This window comes from Medicago truncatula, chromosome 1 (assembly GCF_003473485.1).
Source record: "Medicago truncatula cultivar Jemalong A17 chromosome 1, MtrunA17r5.0-ANR, whole genome shotgun sequence".
Taxonomy (NCBI): domain Eukaryota; kingdom Viridiplantae; phylum Streptophyta; class Magnoliopsida; order Fabales; family Fabaceae; genus Medicago; species Medicago truncatula.
In genome coordinates this window covers 38,030,883-38,049,717 of record NC_053042.1, presented here as the reverse complement: position 1 = coordinate 38,049,717, position 18,835 = coordinate 38,030,883, and the positions used below count along the sequence as shown (strand labels likewise).

General features: G+C 32.3%; 2 protein-coding genes across 2 annotated transcripts; both read right to left on the bottom strand.

The window, feature by feature from the left end:
* Positions 1-208: 208 nt before the first annotated feature.
* On the bottom strand, positions 209-1,642 carry LOC25484483 (calmodulin-like protein 11). The gene is made up of 4 exons (XM_013613326.3): positions 1,486-1,642; positions 1,231-1,388; positions 992-1,072; positions 209-616 (listed from the first exon to the last, which is right to left on the bottom strand). The coding sequence occupies exons 1-4, from the start codon at positions 1,559-1,561 to the stop codon at positions 479-481; spliced, it is 453 nt and encodes a 150-aa protein (XP_013468780.1). The 5' UTR covers positions 1,562-1,642; the 3' UTR covers positions 209-478.
* A 2,600-nt stretch (positions 1,643-4,242) lies between these two features.
* Positions 4,243-7,950, bottom strand: LOC25484482 (guanine nucleotide-binding protein subunit gamma 2). The gene is made up of 4 exons (XM_013613325.3): positions 7,354-7,950; positions 4,849-4,901; positions 4,682-4,726; positions 4,243-4,583 (listed from the first exon to the last, which is right to left on the bottom strand). The coding sequence occupies exons 1-4, from the start codon at positions 7,495-7,497 to the stop codon at positions 4,499-4,501; spliced, it is 327 nt and encodes a 108-aa protein (XP_013468779.1). The 5' UTR covers positions 7,498-7,950; the 3' UTR covers positions 4,243-4,498.
* Between the last annotated feature and the right edge of the window lie 10,885 nt (positions 7,951-18,835).

The window sequence follows — 18,835 nt, the reverse complement described above, 5'->3', positions numbered from 1 at the left end:
GATTTTATAAAATTTAATGTAGCATTTAAAAATTACATGTATCTATAGATAGATAGATCCATTTTCCAAGTCCAAGATTTAGAAAAATTCGATTTTGCCCTAGAGGATGAAAGTATTTCTCATAGAGAGTAGGACCTACCCACCATTTGAAAGATTTATAAACGGTGCATGTGATTTATTTTATCTAAAGTAAATCATAATCATAATGAAAGACCAACACTTAAAAATAAAATTTATAAAAGAAGAAATTGCGTTATATTATATAACACAAAAGCAGGATTAAAAGAATAACAATTTTGGGTTGGGAACTAGATATGTGGTTAACTAACTAATGCTTGGTTAATTACCATCATTTTTTTTATGGACCACTAGGTACAATACAACTATAAAATACAACAATTTTGGAAAGGGAATGAGGTTTGAAATTAAGCCAATGAATTTGAATGACCAATATCCTCCAATTGAGATGAGATTTTTTTCATCGAATGGTCATCATCATCTTGACGAATTCATCAAAGTCAACTTGACCATCACCATCCATATCTGCTTCTTTAATCATCTGCTCTACCTCCTCATCACTTAGTTTTTCACCTAGATTTATCATCACGTGTCTCAACTGCACAACACAACACACACATAAAATTTTTACCATCGTATATTTTACTATTCAATATGCATGTTTATGCCTTCATGTAGTACAATACAAGATATATACGTAGAAAAGGAAGTAAAAAAAATAGTGTAAAAGATTCTATCTTATCATTGCATATTCATGTTTATACAGCTAATAATATTCATTGCATATGGAAACGTACGGTGTACTGTCCTAGATGTGCATGTGCATATGAAAAAATGCAACAAATTAACATTTTTGCTATATTTAAAATTTGTACTTTAAAAAGGAAATAGAAAAAATAACTCTATATGGGTATGAATATTTGAAATAAAAAGAAATTTACTTTACAAAATAGAAACAATTTTATTTATATACCTCACTGGCTGATATATAGCCATTTTGATCTTTGTCAAAGACCTTGAAAGCCTCTCTAAGCTCCTCCTCTGCATCAGTGTCCTAAATAAAAAGAAAATAACATAACCAAACTTAGTCTTTGCATTATTAATTGAATAATAATAATAATATGTATATGAAGCCTATAGACCTTAGAACTTTGATATTGAAAGTATAAATAAATAAATGATTAATAGAATGGAAGGAAAGTATGTTATTACTTTCATTTTCCTAGCCATCAAGTTCAAGAACTCATCAAATTCAATGGTTCCATTGCCATCTGCATCAACTTCACTTATCATATCTTGTAGCTCTTCTTCAGTGGGATTTTGATCTAATGACCGAATAACAGTGGCTAATTCTTCCACGGTAATGCAACCTGTTAACACATTCAACAAGATTAACACAATTTCTAAACAATCATATAATATGCATATAATGATGAGAATTCTGTGAAAAGGAGAAATTAAACTCACCATCTCCATCTTTGTCAAACAAACTAAAGGCCTCTTTGAAATCAACAATTTGTTCTTCACTTAGGACATGTGCCATGGTATATTTTGTGTTTAAGAGAGAAAGAGAAAGGAATAGAGAAAGAGAATTAAAGGGGAGTATTGTGTCAAGTTTAGTTCAATTAGGTGGTCTATTTGTAGAACTTCAATGAGGCCAATCTAGGAAGATTTCTTTTTAAATATTAATTTAATGAGTCAAATTAAACTTATGACTCTTTTTAATTTGGTGTTTTATATCTAGGTAAAACCTTTTCCACTCACATGATTATAGATATGCTAGTATAACTATTTGATAATGGTTATTCTCCCACGAATTTATAACATTTTTTGTTATTTTCTCTCATTGTCTTAATTGAAAAAACTAAAATATTAATTAAAAATATATTTTTATGTCGTTTTATACTTATTTACTATCTTAATCATTAATTTTATCAAATACACCATTTTTCACCATTATAAGCAAAATTTTATTTTTTATGTTTATTCAATAAATGATGTGTGCAACCTATACTATAGACCATATACATCACTTATTTAATGGACCAACAATATGACTTTTTGTTTATAATAGTAACCAAAATGTGTACTTTAATTTATATTACTAACTTATTGACCGTAAAATTATCCACTATCAACTAACTTATTTGCTATCTGCAATTTTTCTTATCAAACATAACTTATATTGTGGAAAGAACAAGAATCACATAAATAACCTTTGATCAAGTAGTAGATATGGTAGAGTAGTAAAATGGTTTACATATGTCCCCCTTTTCAGCAACCATGATATTTGAAGATTTCATTTTTTTCATATATTAGTTAAACACCTTATTTTCTATTTATATTTCTCTTCATATCAAATCATCCACATAACACATCTTATTAAAAGAAAAAAACTTAAATCCCACATTAAATAGATATAACTCTTAATAAAAGTTTATAAAAATGAGACATTTCTCACTTTACAAGTTAATTTTGTAAGAATAAATTATGTATAATTCTAACATGGTGTCAGAGCCGGTTGATTTTGGTCATTCACCATTTATACACCCATAAAACCCAATAAAAAGAAGACAAATTTTATTTTACAAACTGATTTGATAACGATAGATTAGACTAATTTTCAACGCATCTATCACTTCACACTTTTTTTTTTCTTTATTTTAAAGTGTATATACACCTACGTAGATTTACACTAAACATTTTTTTTTTTCTTTCCAATAAGTGGTCATGTAGTATTTTTTTAATTGAAAGGGGTAAAAATATTAGTATATTGACAGTTGGAAAGGTTGGATGTTTAGGGGACAAAAACAAGAGGAGTTAAATTGAAATTAAAAGGGGTATGGACGAAGGAGTATTGGGAGGTGTGTTTTTCACCAATTTCAAATTTCCACACACTATCCATTCTGGTTGGTTTTTGGTTTGCTTGCATTGCACGAGATATGACTATTTCTTTATGTTCTCTCTTTCTGCTTGTGTGTTATGTGTAACGTGTGCAAATTACGCTGTCAACGCGGTTCAGGAATAATCAAAATTAATGAAAATTTATACAAACGCGTTGTGTTGTCCTAACAAAATTGGGTGTGTGTGCGTGGATGGAACAACGTAGGAATGGGGCTTATCCATCCTTCTCAGATTTTGACAATTGAAATTTTGTGTTTATTTTCTTTTCTAACATATCCCGATATTAAATTTTCAAGGTCTCAGTTTCGATTATTCTTTATGTTAATTTTAATGTTGCTTTCGACATTTTCCCACATCGATTTACTTAATATACTCGTTCTCATGGATCGGCTATATTAAACTTAATAGGCGTTGATATAGTGTGATTAAAAGTAAAACACTCACTTTTGTGTTTCATTTGAGTTGTGTGTGATTCCTAAGAATGATTAATTGTGTTGATTCAAATGTTGAGTAAATTAAATTTCATTGATTGAAATTTGAAACGCTTTTATAATAGAAAATAATTTACTTTTTATAGGTAGTCTAAAATATAAAGTGACCATTATTTCAAAACAGAAAAATATAAATTAAGACAGATATAATAAGATGGAGGGAGTGAGATGTATACTACGTACTTTTTTTTTTTTTTTTTTATTAAATTTGTTGCAATATCCCTACCAACTGAGCTAAGCTCGTGGGGATTATACTACGTACTTAAAAAAATATATTAGTGTGAAATGTATGTAAGATGGGATGTAGAAATTAATGCATTGTCTAAAAATAAAAATTTGAAATGAAAAAAATGTCTAATAGTTCAACAGGTATGAAAAAAAATGTACAAATTAAAATACTACGTTGTCCATTTACTTGGTGTAGTCTGTTTGTTAATTTTGGACTAAGGTTGTGCCTCTTTTGTAGCACAGGTCATGTATCGTTTAATAAAAAATAAGAAGGCAATGGTTTGGTATAAACTTCAAGAAATGCAAGTGAAATTAACTTAATTTTTTATTCAGTATTTGTATATAAATACCAAAAAAAAAAAAAAAAACAAGTTGCGTGCATGAAACTAGCTAATACAACAAGTTTCATTGTATTGGAATTTAGTTATGTTCCCCAAGATTCAATAACTATAGTTTATGACAAAGAAGATACTACAATATTAACACTCAAATAGAGTGAAAACAACTAGTAAGATTAAAAAAATACTAGTAATGTACAATGGCCATTAAATACAATACTGAAGTTAACTTTGGATCATTGCAATGCATCCTACCATGTCTGTTATTGCAATAGCTGTATAATAGCTGTAATGCATATAAATAATCCTTCCAGAAAATTGGAGATCAAATGCTTATATATACACTATTTCTATAATCTATAACAAAAGATAAAATAAAGTCAAATTGTTTTAATCTAAGCTATAAACTGTTTTCATAAACTATCCTGAAAAGTTTATGGAAATACGCTGAAAACAACTTATTCGTGTCGGTACATAAGATCAAATAAATCAATCCAAATAAATACTGAGTAGTTATTTTCAAAGAATACAGCATCTGCAGCCTTGCGAATCTTGGGGGCCTTCAAACCACCGATCCCATAAGCGATTTAAGGGACCAATTGTTCTGTCAAACAAGAAAATTGTGTCATTAGTTAGTAAGGTATATCAAAGATCAAATGTGATGCAACACAAACACGAGAAAGTTTTGAGAAGCGATTTTACGATGGAAGCAAAGGATCGGGTCTTGTTTGTACACTACTCAGCAATCTGGCAGCAAAAATAGAAGATGGAAATTCAAAGTTGTTAAACTAATATGGACTGTGCATCAAGCTAAAATTTATTATACTACTACATGATAGAACCATTTTAGTATTAATTTTAAGCTTTACTCTTTGCATGATGTTGATGCTTTATCCATCCTTTCAAGTTTTTCCAGCTCTTCCTGCATTCATTTTTTTAGTGAATATTAAATCAAAACACTTGCAGCAGTAGTCTCAGAAGAAAAGCTAAGAACCACAATCAGCATCCACAGAAAAAGCTCCAAAAACTTTCATTACAGAAGTCCGTACGAAAGTCATGCCGCAAAGAGCCAATAAGACAGAACAGTGAAAACACAAACATATAGTAATAGTTAACTTAAAAAAGCAAACTAAGAGTTCAGGATTATTAAAGATTCTTATTTCTTACTAATAAGGTTTTGTCAAATGCTGGAGACATAAACAAATGGAACATGAAGCAGTTTCTCATGCATGTCCAAAAACTTCTAAATTTTCCTAGACCTAGTCACTTCAAGAATATTGAGAAATTAGAGCAATACTTGGTTGGTCACAAACAAAAACATACATCATTTAAAATCATTTTTACCTTTTTTCACTTATGTGTGTGTCTAAATCATTTTCATCATGCTTCTATTTTTATGGATGCGCAAGTCTTGCACCGTTGTGGTAAGTGAACAAAAATGCTCATTGTTTCAAATTAGTCACAAAATTTAGAATTTACATCTTAACATTTTCTTCCTTAAAAAAAGAGATGCCATAAGATTGAAAGGACTTCAATGATAAATCATATTCCCTCTGTAGTATGTCCCATAATGTGTTGCTTTAGGACACAATTTAAAGATCACTAGCTAAATTTTCTTGAGAAAATAACGTAATGGAAAAAGGTACATTTACCATAATATATCAAATTGCCAACTATGTGAACTCCCATTGTATCTACCTACACTGAGCAAGACTAGCTAAATTTCTGCATCTTGTTTACTAGTGTCGACGAGGAAATTAGTATTAAAGTCTAAGACACTCTCTCAATCCCAAATCAAACCTCAACTTTTATCCTATAGACAAAAACTACTAAGGTCTATGTGTGTGTACCATAAACAAACATTTGGTAGAACCACCTAAAATTTTCCAAAATAAAAAATTACATAAAAGTTTCAAACAGCATAGAGTGTATTTCGAAATTTGTTGAACAGATCTCAAGGATAAGCTAATCCATCAAGAAAGATGGATTGACTTAATTTTACGTCTGAAGCTGAACTGTCGATAGACATCAGAGTAAAAAAGAAAGATTTCCACCTCTCTCCCTCACTATGTAGTTAACTCCCCAAGTAAGTATAGTGCAACTACTGAGTCTCAACACATCCCTCCCTCCAGTAAAAACGAGTGATCAAATCAATTGTCAATTTAGAGTCGCGACAGGAGGTAAGTAGTTAAGAAGAAATACATAAAGGCGGGCTCTAACTGAATTAAGATACTATTGGAACTAGCCAATAGAAGGTTAAGGTAGTTAGTTAGGAAGTTGGGAATTTACTCAGACTTGATAAGAGGAAGGTGAACCTCAAATCACATCATTTCTTCGATCATTTTCGTAAGATTTATTCCTGGTATTAGTTGATTCTATCAAGTCGTCTCAAAGAAAATTTATGACCTTAATGCAAATATATCGACTTGTCTAAACCACCAGTCTCATCTCTCAAATGTAATAAAACAGAAACGATAGTAACTAAAGTAAGAAATGGAAGATATGTTTAAACAAGTCTCATCTTCAAGCTTCTATAGTTGTATTGACAAATTGGCAAAACATAGAGAGACTAATCCACAAATCATAGTAAGATTTAGCTTCTTCAGTGAGGAGTGACTGACAATAGTGGATGGATACTCAGCTGAAATGTTCATACATCTTTCTAAACACAAAATTACCAGCTAAAAACACACTTTGTTAACTAAGCACGATTGATGACCCAAATACTGTTAACATAATTTTGAAAAGGGGTAATAGTCATTTTGGTCCCTGAATGTGTAATGAGTAGCTACAATAGTCCTTCAATGATTTGAAATTTCAAAATAGTCCATGATTGTGCATTATGTTAGTCAAAATAGTCTCTTACATTAAAATGTTTGGTTAATATTTTCACATTAGTATGTTTAATATAATTACTTATTGTCATATCAATCCTCACTATTGTTAGTCACACCAGGGACTAATTTGACTAACAAAATGGACAATCAAGGACTATTTTGAAATTTTGATATATTGAAAGACGATTGTGGCTCCTCGTTACATATTCAGGGACTAAAATGACTATTGTTCCATTGAAGGGCTCCTCGTTACACTGGTCATCTTAGGTAAAAATATCAAAAGATCAATCTACCATACTCACCATACTTCCTAAACCATATTCATAAATCCATTTCATAGAAACAAAAAAATCAAATTTACTATCCAGCATAGCATAGGAGGCAACATGATCAATTTCACAGATAACATTTGTTTCCAACAATACCAACATGATCAAAAGATCAAACTACCATACTCATAAATTCCTTTGATAAAAAAAACCACCCAGTAAAGAACAAAACTTGAAAACATGGTAAAGGTGAAGATGAAGTAGCTACCTCTAAGTACCTTGTTTCTTGTTCCAACCTTTTAAGCTCAGCATGTATTCTATGTTTTCCTCTTGTATCTGAAGAAGAAAGAGACTGAGACTGAACCCGCTGATGGGTGATGTGGGTCTCGGATTCGGACCCATCCGATTGCATTTTGTGATGCTAATTAAGATGGTAACAATGAAGAAACAAAAAAACTAGCTTGATGAATTTCAAAGTCTATGAAATAGAGATGATATTCATTGACACAATAAAGACAAGTGTCAAAGATTGTGACTTGTACTGCAAAACATAGAGACAGAAACAGAGAAAGGCCAGAAGTGTGTTTGTTTGTGAAAAATTCAGAGAAATAGGGTTCAGTTCGGTTCAGTTCAGGTCTGTGTTTTGGATTTTTTTGAGTTTGTTCGTTTCTCTCTCTTACTTTCCAACATTTGAAGACTTTTGATTAAGTCGCAGTTTCTGATTCTGTTCTGTTCGTGCAGCTGGCAGCACTTTACTCTTTCAATGACAGATCTCTGTTTTTACTCTCTTCATTTCTGCACTTGGCTTGGTACTTTGCTGACAGATCTCTGTTCTAAATTAATTAATCAAATTGACACCGGAAGAATTCAACTCTCTTTTCGGTAACAAGACACTTAAAAATCTCAGGTCAAGACCATAAACTATTAAGACTTAAATAGGGCTTTCGTCCATATAAATATAGGTAATTTGAATTTTCATCCCTAAAGTTACTAATCTTTTTAATCTGTCACCGCAAATATTAATTATTTGAGAAATGATCATAATTACATTTTGGTTAACAACTTCAAGGACGAAAATTCAAATGACTTATATTTGCAGGGACGAAAGACCTATTTAAACCAACCATCTCGCCCAATCATCACTTGCCACATGGGCACCACGTCGCTAATGACAGTCCACCTCAGCAAAAAAAAACTAATTATGACCAAAAGTCAAATGATTAACATTTTCAGTAGTAAAATGGAAGGATTAATAACTTCAATGACGAAAATTCAAATGACCTAAATTTACAAGAACAAAAGACCTATTTAAGCCAACTATTAATTATTATTACGTCAGACCAAATTGGTATGAAGATTGTGGTATATATAAGTTGGGTTTGAATGTATTCTTCACTATTTTAGTTTAAAGGTTGAATTTTTAACTACTAATTTATTTAAAAAGAATTTTTTTCTTTTAAGTATTATTATTACAACTTATTCTTCAATTTCATTGTTCACGGAACTTTTTACTACCGTACCGTACCATGAAAAAAATTATAATAACCAAAATAACATAAATACCATTCTACCATTGTTTTTGTTTGAAAATTAACACAAGTGAGTAATCGGTGTCTCCCAAACCGATTTCTCACCATGTTTAAAATTAAAATGGAATAGGTATATTGAGAAATCGGTTCCGTTTCTCACTTGTGTTCCTTCGTCCACCCAAAACAATGGCAGAATGATACTCAAATAAAAGTGTGTTATTTTGGTTATTAAAATGGTTTGGTTTTTTTTTTTTTTTTTGACAAATGGTTTTGGTTTTGGAATTTGCAGTTATTATTGTTTTTATAATTTATTTTACTAGTTTTTAAAAATACGTGTTTTTACGATAGAGAAGTGTCTCATATGTTGTCATATACATGCTGCAGTATCATATAATTTTTTTTTTTTTGAATGATTGAGATTTAAAAATTGTTTGAAACTTTGACGATGACTTGTGTCGTTCTTCCTTAAGAAAAAGCTCATATTATTATTACTAGTCTTTAAGATTGACAATGTGATTTAATCGCCATCAATTCGGCAAAACAATAGGAAAACAAAAATTAATGCCTCAAAACTCAAATTATATACGATTTATCTTATTTTTGTTGAATCAACGCCAACTAGATCTTTGTCCCAAATGTAATTATGTGGAGGTCTATGAGTTTCTACTTAATACTCATTCTGGTCTTTATTATTAAAAACTTTTGATTTTTTAAATTCAATGAGTAATTAATGTATCTTGTTGCAAATATAAACTAAATACATCACTTACACAATGAACCTAAAAAGTCAATTGTTTCTTATAATAAGGATCGGATGGAGTATCTCAGTGAGTTCTTAAACAAACATTTAATGTACTAACTTCAACTGTCGATATCAATTTCACAATCTCAATATAAAATTCACTTGAAGGTCAATGCCAAATTTGCTGTGTTCCAATTGTTGTTCAAAACCAAGAAATTATATTGTTGTAAAAAAATATCATTACTACAAAATAGGGTCTTTAATAGCATTCATTTGGGCTTTTAATAGCATCTGTGAAATGCTAAGAAAGCCTCCGCTATTAAAGGTTTGAACCTTATAATAACCCTTATAAAAGACTATTAAATAACAACTTTCAATAGCTCTTTCTAAAAAGCACTAATATAACCTGTTTTTTTGTTATTAAAGTAAATTTTTAAACAAATATTTCTTAGCGTTTAACAGAAAGCGCTGTGATAATGCACCTCAACATCCATGATATTCTCTTTGGTTTCAATTGTTGTTGAATCATAAATCTATATTGTCGGGCCTAGAAATCATAGGATCGATGTTAAGTGGTGTAGCTACATAAAACCTATGTTTCTGCATGATAACAATGATATGCTCACCAAGAATATGTAAAGTGAATTAAGACATAATTATAATGCTAAAAGTAATAGAGAAAAATAAAGAACTACTCGTTTTATTTCTCAAATCCAAATTGATTGTTATTATTTTATTATTATCAAAGGAAGGACTACAAATTTCTAAGGCCTCTGGGACAGCAGAGGGGCTCTATATTGCAACATCCAAATTTTTCTACATTAAAATTATTAGAATTTGAAGATGGATATTCTGTTCTATCCTTAATCTCTTGGGGGCCTTCAATTCCATTAGTGTTTCCACCCAAAGCACTCGCGATAACAATAAGCAACAATGCCATTTTCAACACCATCTTCAAGGAAGTTGCCATTACAAACTACTTTTATTTTCAAAGAAAATCTAAGTAGTTAAATTTATATTGTGTCTACCTCTAATTCTATCTATTTATATATACTTAATAAGATTAAATTTGGTAATAGTAATAAATGTTATATATTTTTTTGACTAGTTTAATGTATAGTCAAATTAAATATTATTGTTATGTTAATTCATTATAATATACTAAAAATAAAATTATTTTGTAAAAAAGTAGTCAATATATAATTATAGGATAATCACATTATAACACTTTAACCGCCTTCCTGGTTGGGGGTCTTGTTGAAGGGGATAATTTTTTTTTTTTTTGAACAAAAAAAAAAAAATAGTGAGAGAGTAAAAATACAATGTGAGTATGAGAAAGAAATTTATCCAAAAGTTATCACAAAATGAATTTGAACCTCTTGTACAAAGGTCAAGAGTTCGACCTATGACTCTTGCGTATGAAAGAAAAAGTCTATTGACTATTATTCTAAAAAATATCGATCTATTACTCTTGCGTATGAAAGAAAAATCAGTAGAAATGGAAGAATCCATTTTGTATGTTCCACAAGTTCCACCTTCTAGTGGGACATAGAAGGACTAAATCGAAAACGTTACAAATTTAAAGGACTTATTTGTAACCAAAATAACTTAAAGGACCAATCTGTTACAAACATCAAACTTAAAGGACTCATAGAGTAATTTAACCTATTTATTTTCAACACCTTTATTTATTATCTCTTAATTTCTATAAATTTATTTCTAAGCTCTTTATTTAATTTGATTGATTTTTGTAAGTGCTTATTTCATCAAATTTTAAAGAACACAATTCACCTCCCTCCATCGTTTATGTTTGAAGTCACTTATTCAACATGAATAAGTTTTTGTCACTCTAGAGTTTACTTACGTCGATAGTTTTCACCCTAGTATTATAATGACACCATATGAAGCTATCTATGCTAGAAGAAATATAATTGCTCAATGTTGGTTTGAAATTGGAAGTAGTCTTGTATTAGAGATGGATGTGGTTCAATAAAATATTAAAGCATCTCATAGTAAGAATAAAAGCAACCATGACCAGAGGAGAAAATACTTGAACTTTTTAGAGGGTGATATATATTTTTAAGAGTCACTTCAACGGTTCAACCGCTTAGGTTGGGAGAGCATTGAAAATGGGTAAATTGAACTCTCATTTTATTGGACCTTTTCAAATCCTGAAACGTGGTGTAGGCAACCAAGTAAGGTTACCACTTTCACTTTCTACTTCACATGGTTTCTATGTTTCACAAGTTTGGCAAATATGCACTCGACCCATTGCATGTAGTTGAATTAGATGATGTTTAAATAAAGAAAACTTTACTTTTGAGACTTTGCATGTTTGGATTGAGATATAAATATCAAGAAACTTAATGAGAAAGTGATTACATTGGGGTGGAGCAGCCGGTGAATATGCAACTTGGGATAGGGAGAGTAAGGCATGCAATTTGTGTTGGCATGAGTTGTCTCTTATGTAATTAGTCAATATTTAGGAGATACACATCAGTGTTAATCCCTGATTCATAGGCTATTTTATTTTCTTGTCATATATAGCTTTTAGTCAACATGTATAGATTAAATGCTATTTATTACATTCATGTATATATACCCAATAGAGGGCTTTGCTGTATATACAAAAAAAATAAAAACAAGAAATATTTTTCCCCTTCAATGCTATTGTTTTGAGTTAACATGGTATCAGAGCGATCCGACGACGATGATGTCGTGAACGATCAGACACTGCAGAAGCAAATTGTTGTCTCTACAGATTTCATTGAATCTTTGGCAACAAAGATGACCCAAGTTCTGACCCAAAACCAAAACCCAAAACCAGACTCAAATACCCATAACCACAAATGAACATTCCGCTGCACAAATTGGTATCAAACTCGACGGTACCAACTATGCTTTATGGTCTCAAGTGGTTGAGATGTATATCTCAGGAAAAGACAAGTTGGGGTACATCAATGGAGATATTCCCCAACCTGGACCAGCAGATCCCACATTCAGAAGATGGAGAACAGAAAATGCCATAGTCAAAGGTTGGTTAATCAATTCAATGGATCCAAATCTTGTTAGCAATTTTATTCGTTTTCCAACTGCAAAACAGGTTTGGGATTCAATTGCGGTAACCTACTTTGATGGATCTGATACATCTCAAGTATATGCCTTGAAGAAACAAATAAATGGCATGAAACAAGTTGGAGGATCTATTGAGTCTTACTACAATAATCTCCAAGGTCTATGGCGAGAAATTGATTTTAGACGTCCAAATCCAATGGATTGTCCTGTTGATATACAAAAGTATAATGCTTTTTTACAGGAAGACAGAGTGTATACTTTCCTTGATGGGCTAGATGACAGGCTAGACAAGATAAGAAGTGATGTCCTTCAGATTCAACCATTCCCAACTGTTGAACAAGCTTATGCGCATTTCGTAGAGAGGAGATCCGACAAACAGTGATGCTAGCAGGTTCAGAAACTACAATCTCAGCAGTTATGACAACCAAAGGAGTTAGGGGATTACAACAATCAAACAACCTTCAAATGATAAAGGGAGGAGATCCATCTTCAAATGGAGGAAAAACAAGTACAAAGATCAAAGGTCAAGTAATCGATGGTGGTGGCTGCTCCCACTGTGGAAACAAAAAGCACACCCGTGACACATGCTTCAAGTTGCATGGGTATCCAGAATGGTGGAATGAGTTTAAAGCAAAGAAATAGAAAGAAACCGCAGGTGGCTCGGGACGAGTGGCCTTCGCTGGAGCAGAACCACAACTTTCTCTAGTTTCGCAGGTTGAACATGACATTGAGTCAGCAAATGCACAAAATGAAGGTAACAATAGTTGTGCTTTCCTCACTTCATATGACGACAGGTACAATGGTTGGATAGTGGATTCGGGAGCAACAGACCATATGACGTTTTGTGAAAATGACCTTGCATCAAAGACTACACCGAGACAGACTAGCATTATCAATGCTAATGGAGTTAAATACCCTGTTAGTGGGGCTGGAACTGTGGCATTATCAACCTCAATTTCCTTACCAAATACTTTATTGGTTCCATCCCTTTCTACTAAACTCATATCAGTAGGACAAGCTACTGAAGATTTGAATTGTGTAGCTCTAATGTATCCAAAATTTTGCCTTTTTCAGGACATCCTCACCAAGGAGATCATTGGGCGTGGTACTAAGAGAGGGGGTCTCTACTACATGGAAGACTTCAACTCAAGCAGAGTTCACCATGTACAACACTCAGGTGGAACCAAGGAAAAATCAATATGGTTATGGCACTGTCGTCTAGGACATCCTTCATTTGGCTACATGAAACATTTGCTTCCAAAACTATTTTCAGGCGTAGACCCATCCGTTTTCAATTGTGATACTTGTATCTTAGCTAAAAGTCATCGTGCACCTTTTTCAACTAACTCAAATAAAAGTAGTACTCCTTTTGCTTTGGTTCATACAGATGTTTGGGGTCCATCTCCCATTAACAATGCATTAGGGAACCGTTGGTTTGTGACTTTCATCGATGATTGTACTCGCATGACCTGGTTATATTTTTTAAAACACAAGAATGAAGTTTTTGATGTGTTTTGTGTCTTTCATGCTATGATAAAAAATCAGTTCTCAGCAAATGTTAGGATTCTTAGATCAGATAATGGGGGAGAATATGTGAATAAACAATTTCAAACTTACTTCCAAACCCATGGCCTTATACATGAAACCTCATGCCCTCATACTCCGCAACAAAATAGGGTAGCTGAACGTAAGAACCGACATATTTTAGAGACTGCCAGAGTCTTGCTGATTGAAACCGAAGTACCCGACAAGCATTGGGAAGATGCAATTAGCACATCAATTCATCTCCTAAATAGAATGCCATCCAAGGTATTGGAGTTCAAAACTCCTTTACAATCTTTAGCAAATCACTTTACATTGCCTTCTAGCTCTCTCATTCCTCCTCGAGTGTTTGGATGTGTTGTGTTTGTCCATTTACATAAACACCAAAGAACCAAACTTGACCCATGTGCCGTAAGGTGTGTGTTTTTGGGATATGCCACTAACACAAAAGGCTATCGCTGCTATGATCCAACCACAAAACGCTATTACACCACGATGGATGCAACTTTCCTAGAATCTGAATATTACTTCTCTTCCTTACCCATCACTTCTCATCTTCAGGGGGAGATAGGGAGTAAAGACCTGAAGTGGTGGGATTGTCAAGAAACTAAGGATGTTGGTCACACTACATTGATGAATGATGTGAGTACTAATGAAAGTGGGAGTGATGGTACAAATAATATTGAGCATGATGCCTTGGTGGATGTAGCCAAGGATAACGATGTAGCTTTTGTAGATAATAATGATATAATTTATGCGGATGTGGCTGGTCATGATGTTAACGACGTGAATAATGGAGCTATTGATGGAAGATGTGTTAGCAATACCCCTCTCTCGTGCGCACGCAGCAATGACACTCCCGAGGATGTCCATGAGGTAAGTCCTACTAAACTAGCTGGTGATAATAATATAGATACTGCTACTATTGGTTATCAATTACCATACAGGTGTAATAGGGGTAAACCCCCTGATCGGTATTCACCAGACATTGGAGAGAAGGGTCGCAGGTATCCAATTGCTAATTATGTTACCATGGAGAGGCTCTCTGAACCTCTAAAGGCCTTTGCACACAAGTTGTCCTCTTGTCATATTCCAGTTGGCGTGAATGAGGCATTATCTGATCCAAACTGGTCCCTAGCAATTCAAGAAGAGATGGAAGCATTACTAAAGAATAACACATGGAATCTAGTCCAGTTGCCTAATGGAAAAAAAACTGTAGGTTGCAAGTGGGTGTTTTCTGTGAAGTACAAGGTAGATGGGTCTGTAGAGAGGTACAAGGCAAGATTGGTGGCCAAGGGATATACACAAACTTATGGTGTAGACTATCAAGAGACTTTTTCACCAGTAGCAAAGTTAAATACAATTAGAGTTTTGTTATCCCTTGCTGCAAATTTAGATTGGCCATTACACCAATTTGATGTGAAGAACGCCTTTCTTCATGGTGACCTTGAGGAAGAAGTGTATATGGACATTCCACCCGGCTATACCGTGCCATCTGGTGATAGGACTGTATGCAGGCTGCAACGAGCTCTATATGGATTGAAACAATCACCACGTGCTTGGTTTGGTCGGTTTAGCATGGCCATGAAAAAATATGGGTTCCAACAAAGCAATTCTGATCATACACTTTTCTTGAAGCATCAAAAAGGAAAGGTAACTGTGTTAATAATCTATGTTGATGATATGATTATTACTGGTGATGATACAGAGGAGATCACCAAAATTCAAAGACAACTTGGAACTGAATTCGAAATGAAAAACCTTGGAGGGCTAAAATACTTTCTTGGAATAGAAGTAGCCAGATCAAATGAAGGTATATTCATTTCTCAAAGGAAATATGTATTGGATTTATTATTTGAAGTTGGAATGCTTGATTGTAAGCCAGTTGATACACCAACCATCCAAAACCAAAAATTAGGAGGAGATAGTGATTCAGCACCAACAAATAAAGAACAATACCAGAAGTTGGTAGGAAAATTAATTTATTTGTCGCACACTCGTCCTGATATAGCATATGCAGTAAGCGTTGTAAGTCAATATATGCAGAATCCAAGTGAAGTTCATATGGATGCGGTGATTAGGATACTCCGTTATTTAAAATATGCTCCTGGTAGAGGACTTATGTTTTGCAAGAATAATCATCTAAATGTGGAAGGGTATACCGATGCAGATTGGGCGGGTAGTCTATCAGACAGAAAATCCACGTCCGGGTACTTCACCTTTGTTGGGGGTAATCTAGTTACATGGAGAAGTAAAAAGCAAAAGGTTGTGGCTCTATCTAGTGCAGAAGTAGAGTTCCGAGGAATGTCTAAGGGCCTTTGTGAATTGCTATGGTTAAAAAGGTTGTTGACTGAGATTGGTGTTGAACCAAGAATGGAGATGAAACTATTCTGTGATAACAAGGCAGCAATCGAAATCTCGCATAATCCTGTTCAACATGATCGTACTAAGCATATTGAGGTGGATAGACATTTTATCAAACAAAATCTTGAGGAAAAGATCATCAAATTTCCATTTGTGAGATCTGAAGATCAACTAGCAGATATGTTAACAAAAGCTGTCTCTAGTAAAGTCTTTCACAACTCACTAGACAAGTTGGGTATTAGAAATATCTACTCACCAACTTGAGGGGGAGTGTTGGCATGAGTTGTCTCTTATGTAATTAGTCAATATTTAGGAGATACACATCAGTGTTAATCCCTGATTCATAGGCTATTTTATTTTCTTGTCATATATAGCTTTTAGTCAACATGTATAGGTTAAATGCTATTTATTACGTTCATGTATATATACCCAATAGAGGGCTCTGCTGTATATACAAAAAAAATAAAAACAAGAAATATTTTTCCCCTTCAATGCTATTGTTCTGAGTTAACAATTTGTACTCATAATTGTTTGCTCAGATTGATTGTAGATAAAAAGCTAAAATATGTTTCTAGAAGCAAAAATGAAATATTAATTGAAGTTCCTATCGATCGTGCACAAGGAGTGCCAGGAAATACTAAGAGAGAGAAGAAGCAGCTAGATTAAAGATCCATAAGTTTAAACAAAAAAAAAAGCCAAAATACTAGCTTTTTAAAGAACAAACAAAACTAAATAGTAACACCCAAGCACGAAAGAGAATTAAACCACCATAAATGATAGTTATAAACAAAATTTGGTTGATTTGTCTTCGGCTATCAGAAAAATTGAAGCTTAATTTTCTCAAAATGATGTTGAAGAGAATCCCCCTTTTGATTAAAAACTTTTGAATTTCTTTCGCGTCAAATGAACCAGACGCATGAAAGCCAAATCAAATTAAGACCACAATAAATACTTTTTAAGAAGCCACCAATTGATCCAAATTGAGGTACATGGTCCAAGAAATGAGCCGGGTAGATTCTGATTCGTTACTTTTATATCTTAAGTTTTTGACATTTAAAAAATTCATATTTAATCCAAGACATATGTCGACTTGTTTTTAACAACATAGACTAAAACTCCTTGCAAAATAATTTGTAGCGACTAAAACCTATGATTTTTTTAATTGGAACCACAAATAAAAGAAAATCAGTTATATAGAGACTAAAAATATGATTTTCCTGACCAAAAAAAAATAAAAAAAATATGATTTCTCTCTCTTTTTTGTCACACGAGTATATTATTTTAAATACAAACAATGTTAGAATTCACTTTGAGATCCTTGACATAGTTTGAAAGTTTTCATTGGGTTTAATTGTTGAACCAATAATCTATTTCCTTCGGTCTACAATCACATGGAAGAAGCAAATTGCGGCAATATCAATTTAACTATTCAATATATAATAATAAAAAAACTTCAATTAACAAACAATCAAATATGATGATCAATAATTTTAATGAGTCTTTCAATTTTAAAATCTCAACATTTATTTTTTTTATTGCATTCTGAAATATTTCTATACTGCATAACAAAATTTGTGCAAATTTTTTTTTAATATATATGCAACTCATTTACTATCATCCATCAATTATTCCTCTAATTTGTTAATCAAATTATTAAAATGTAGTGGTGCAATGTACATTAGCAATATCGGTTTGTAATTTTCCACTATAAATAGTGTAACTTTTGGCTCTACGGTCTGATGAGTACGTTACAGAGAATCACGAGATATAACTACATTGTAACCATGAATTTGTTTTAATTATAAATTGGACCAACCAAAAAACGGTCGTATTTAAACTGCATGAAAGTGAATCTGTTCAGATTTTCTTAAATGAATCATTTTAACCGAATCGAACTGTCAGTATTTTAAATTTTAGATCAAATAAGTGTTTTTCTTATAACCGAACGATATCACAAAACCCATAGATATAAGTAAACTTCTCATCGATATAAATGTATGATCGATGTAATAATTTACCTGCTGAACATTGATTTTGGAAGAAACTTAAAATAATAACAACAAAAATGCATTTAACAAATTTTGCAAGGCAAAATTTAAAGGGAGCACTTAACTAACACTTTTAACGCCACTTAGTTAAATTAACAATATACGTGAAAGATTCAACTATGGAAATTGATTCAATGACTATATTATCTCTATTAGATTTTGTAAGACACATTAAATCAGTCTTTTTATTTGCGTATGACTAATTTGATCCCTACACATTTTTGTCAGGGACCAAAATAGATCTTCATTTTTACCATTTAATCTAATGCAATTACACTATTAAATTAAGGGTAATTGATTTGACTACTTGCTTCTTTTTGTTATAAATATTGTTTTTAGTCTCAATATTTTCATGTCATTTTGAAATTTATATGAAAACTTCGAAATTCTTCTTAAAATCTATCTTCTATTTTATTGAAACAATTTTATTACTCATTTTTTTTCCCATTT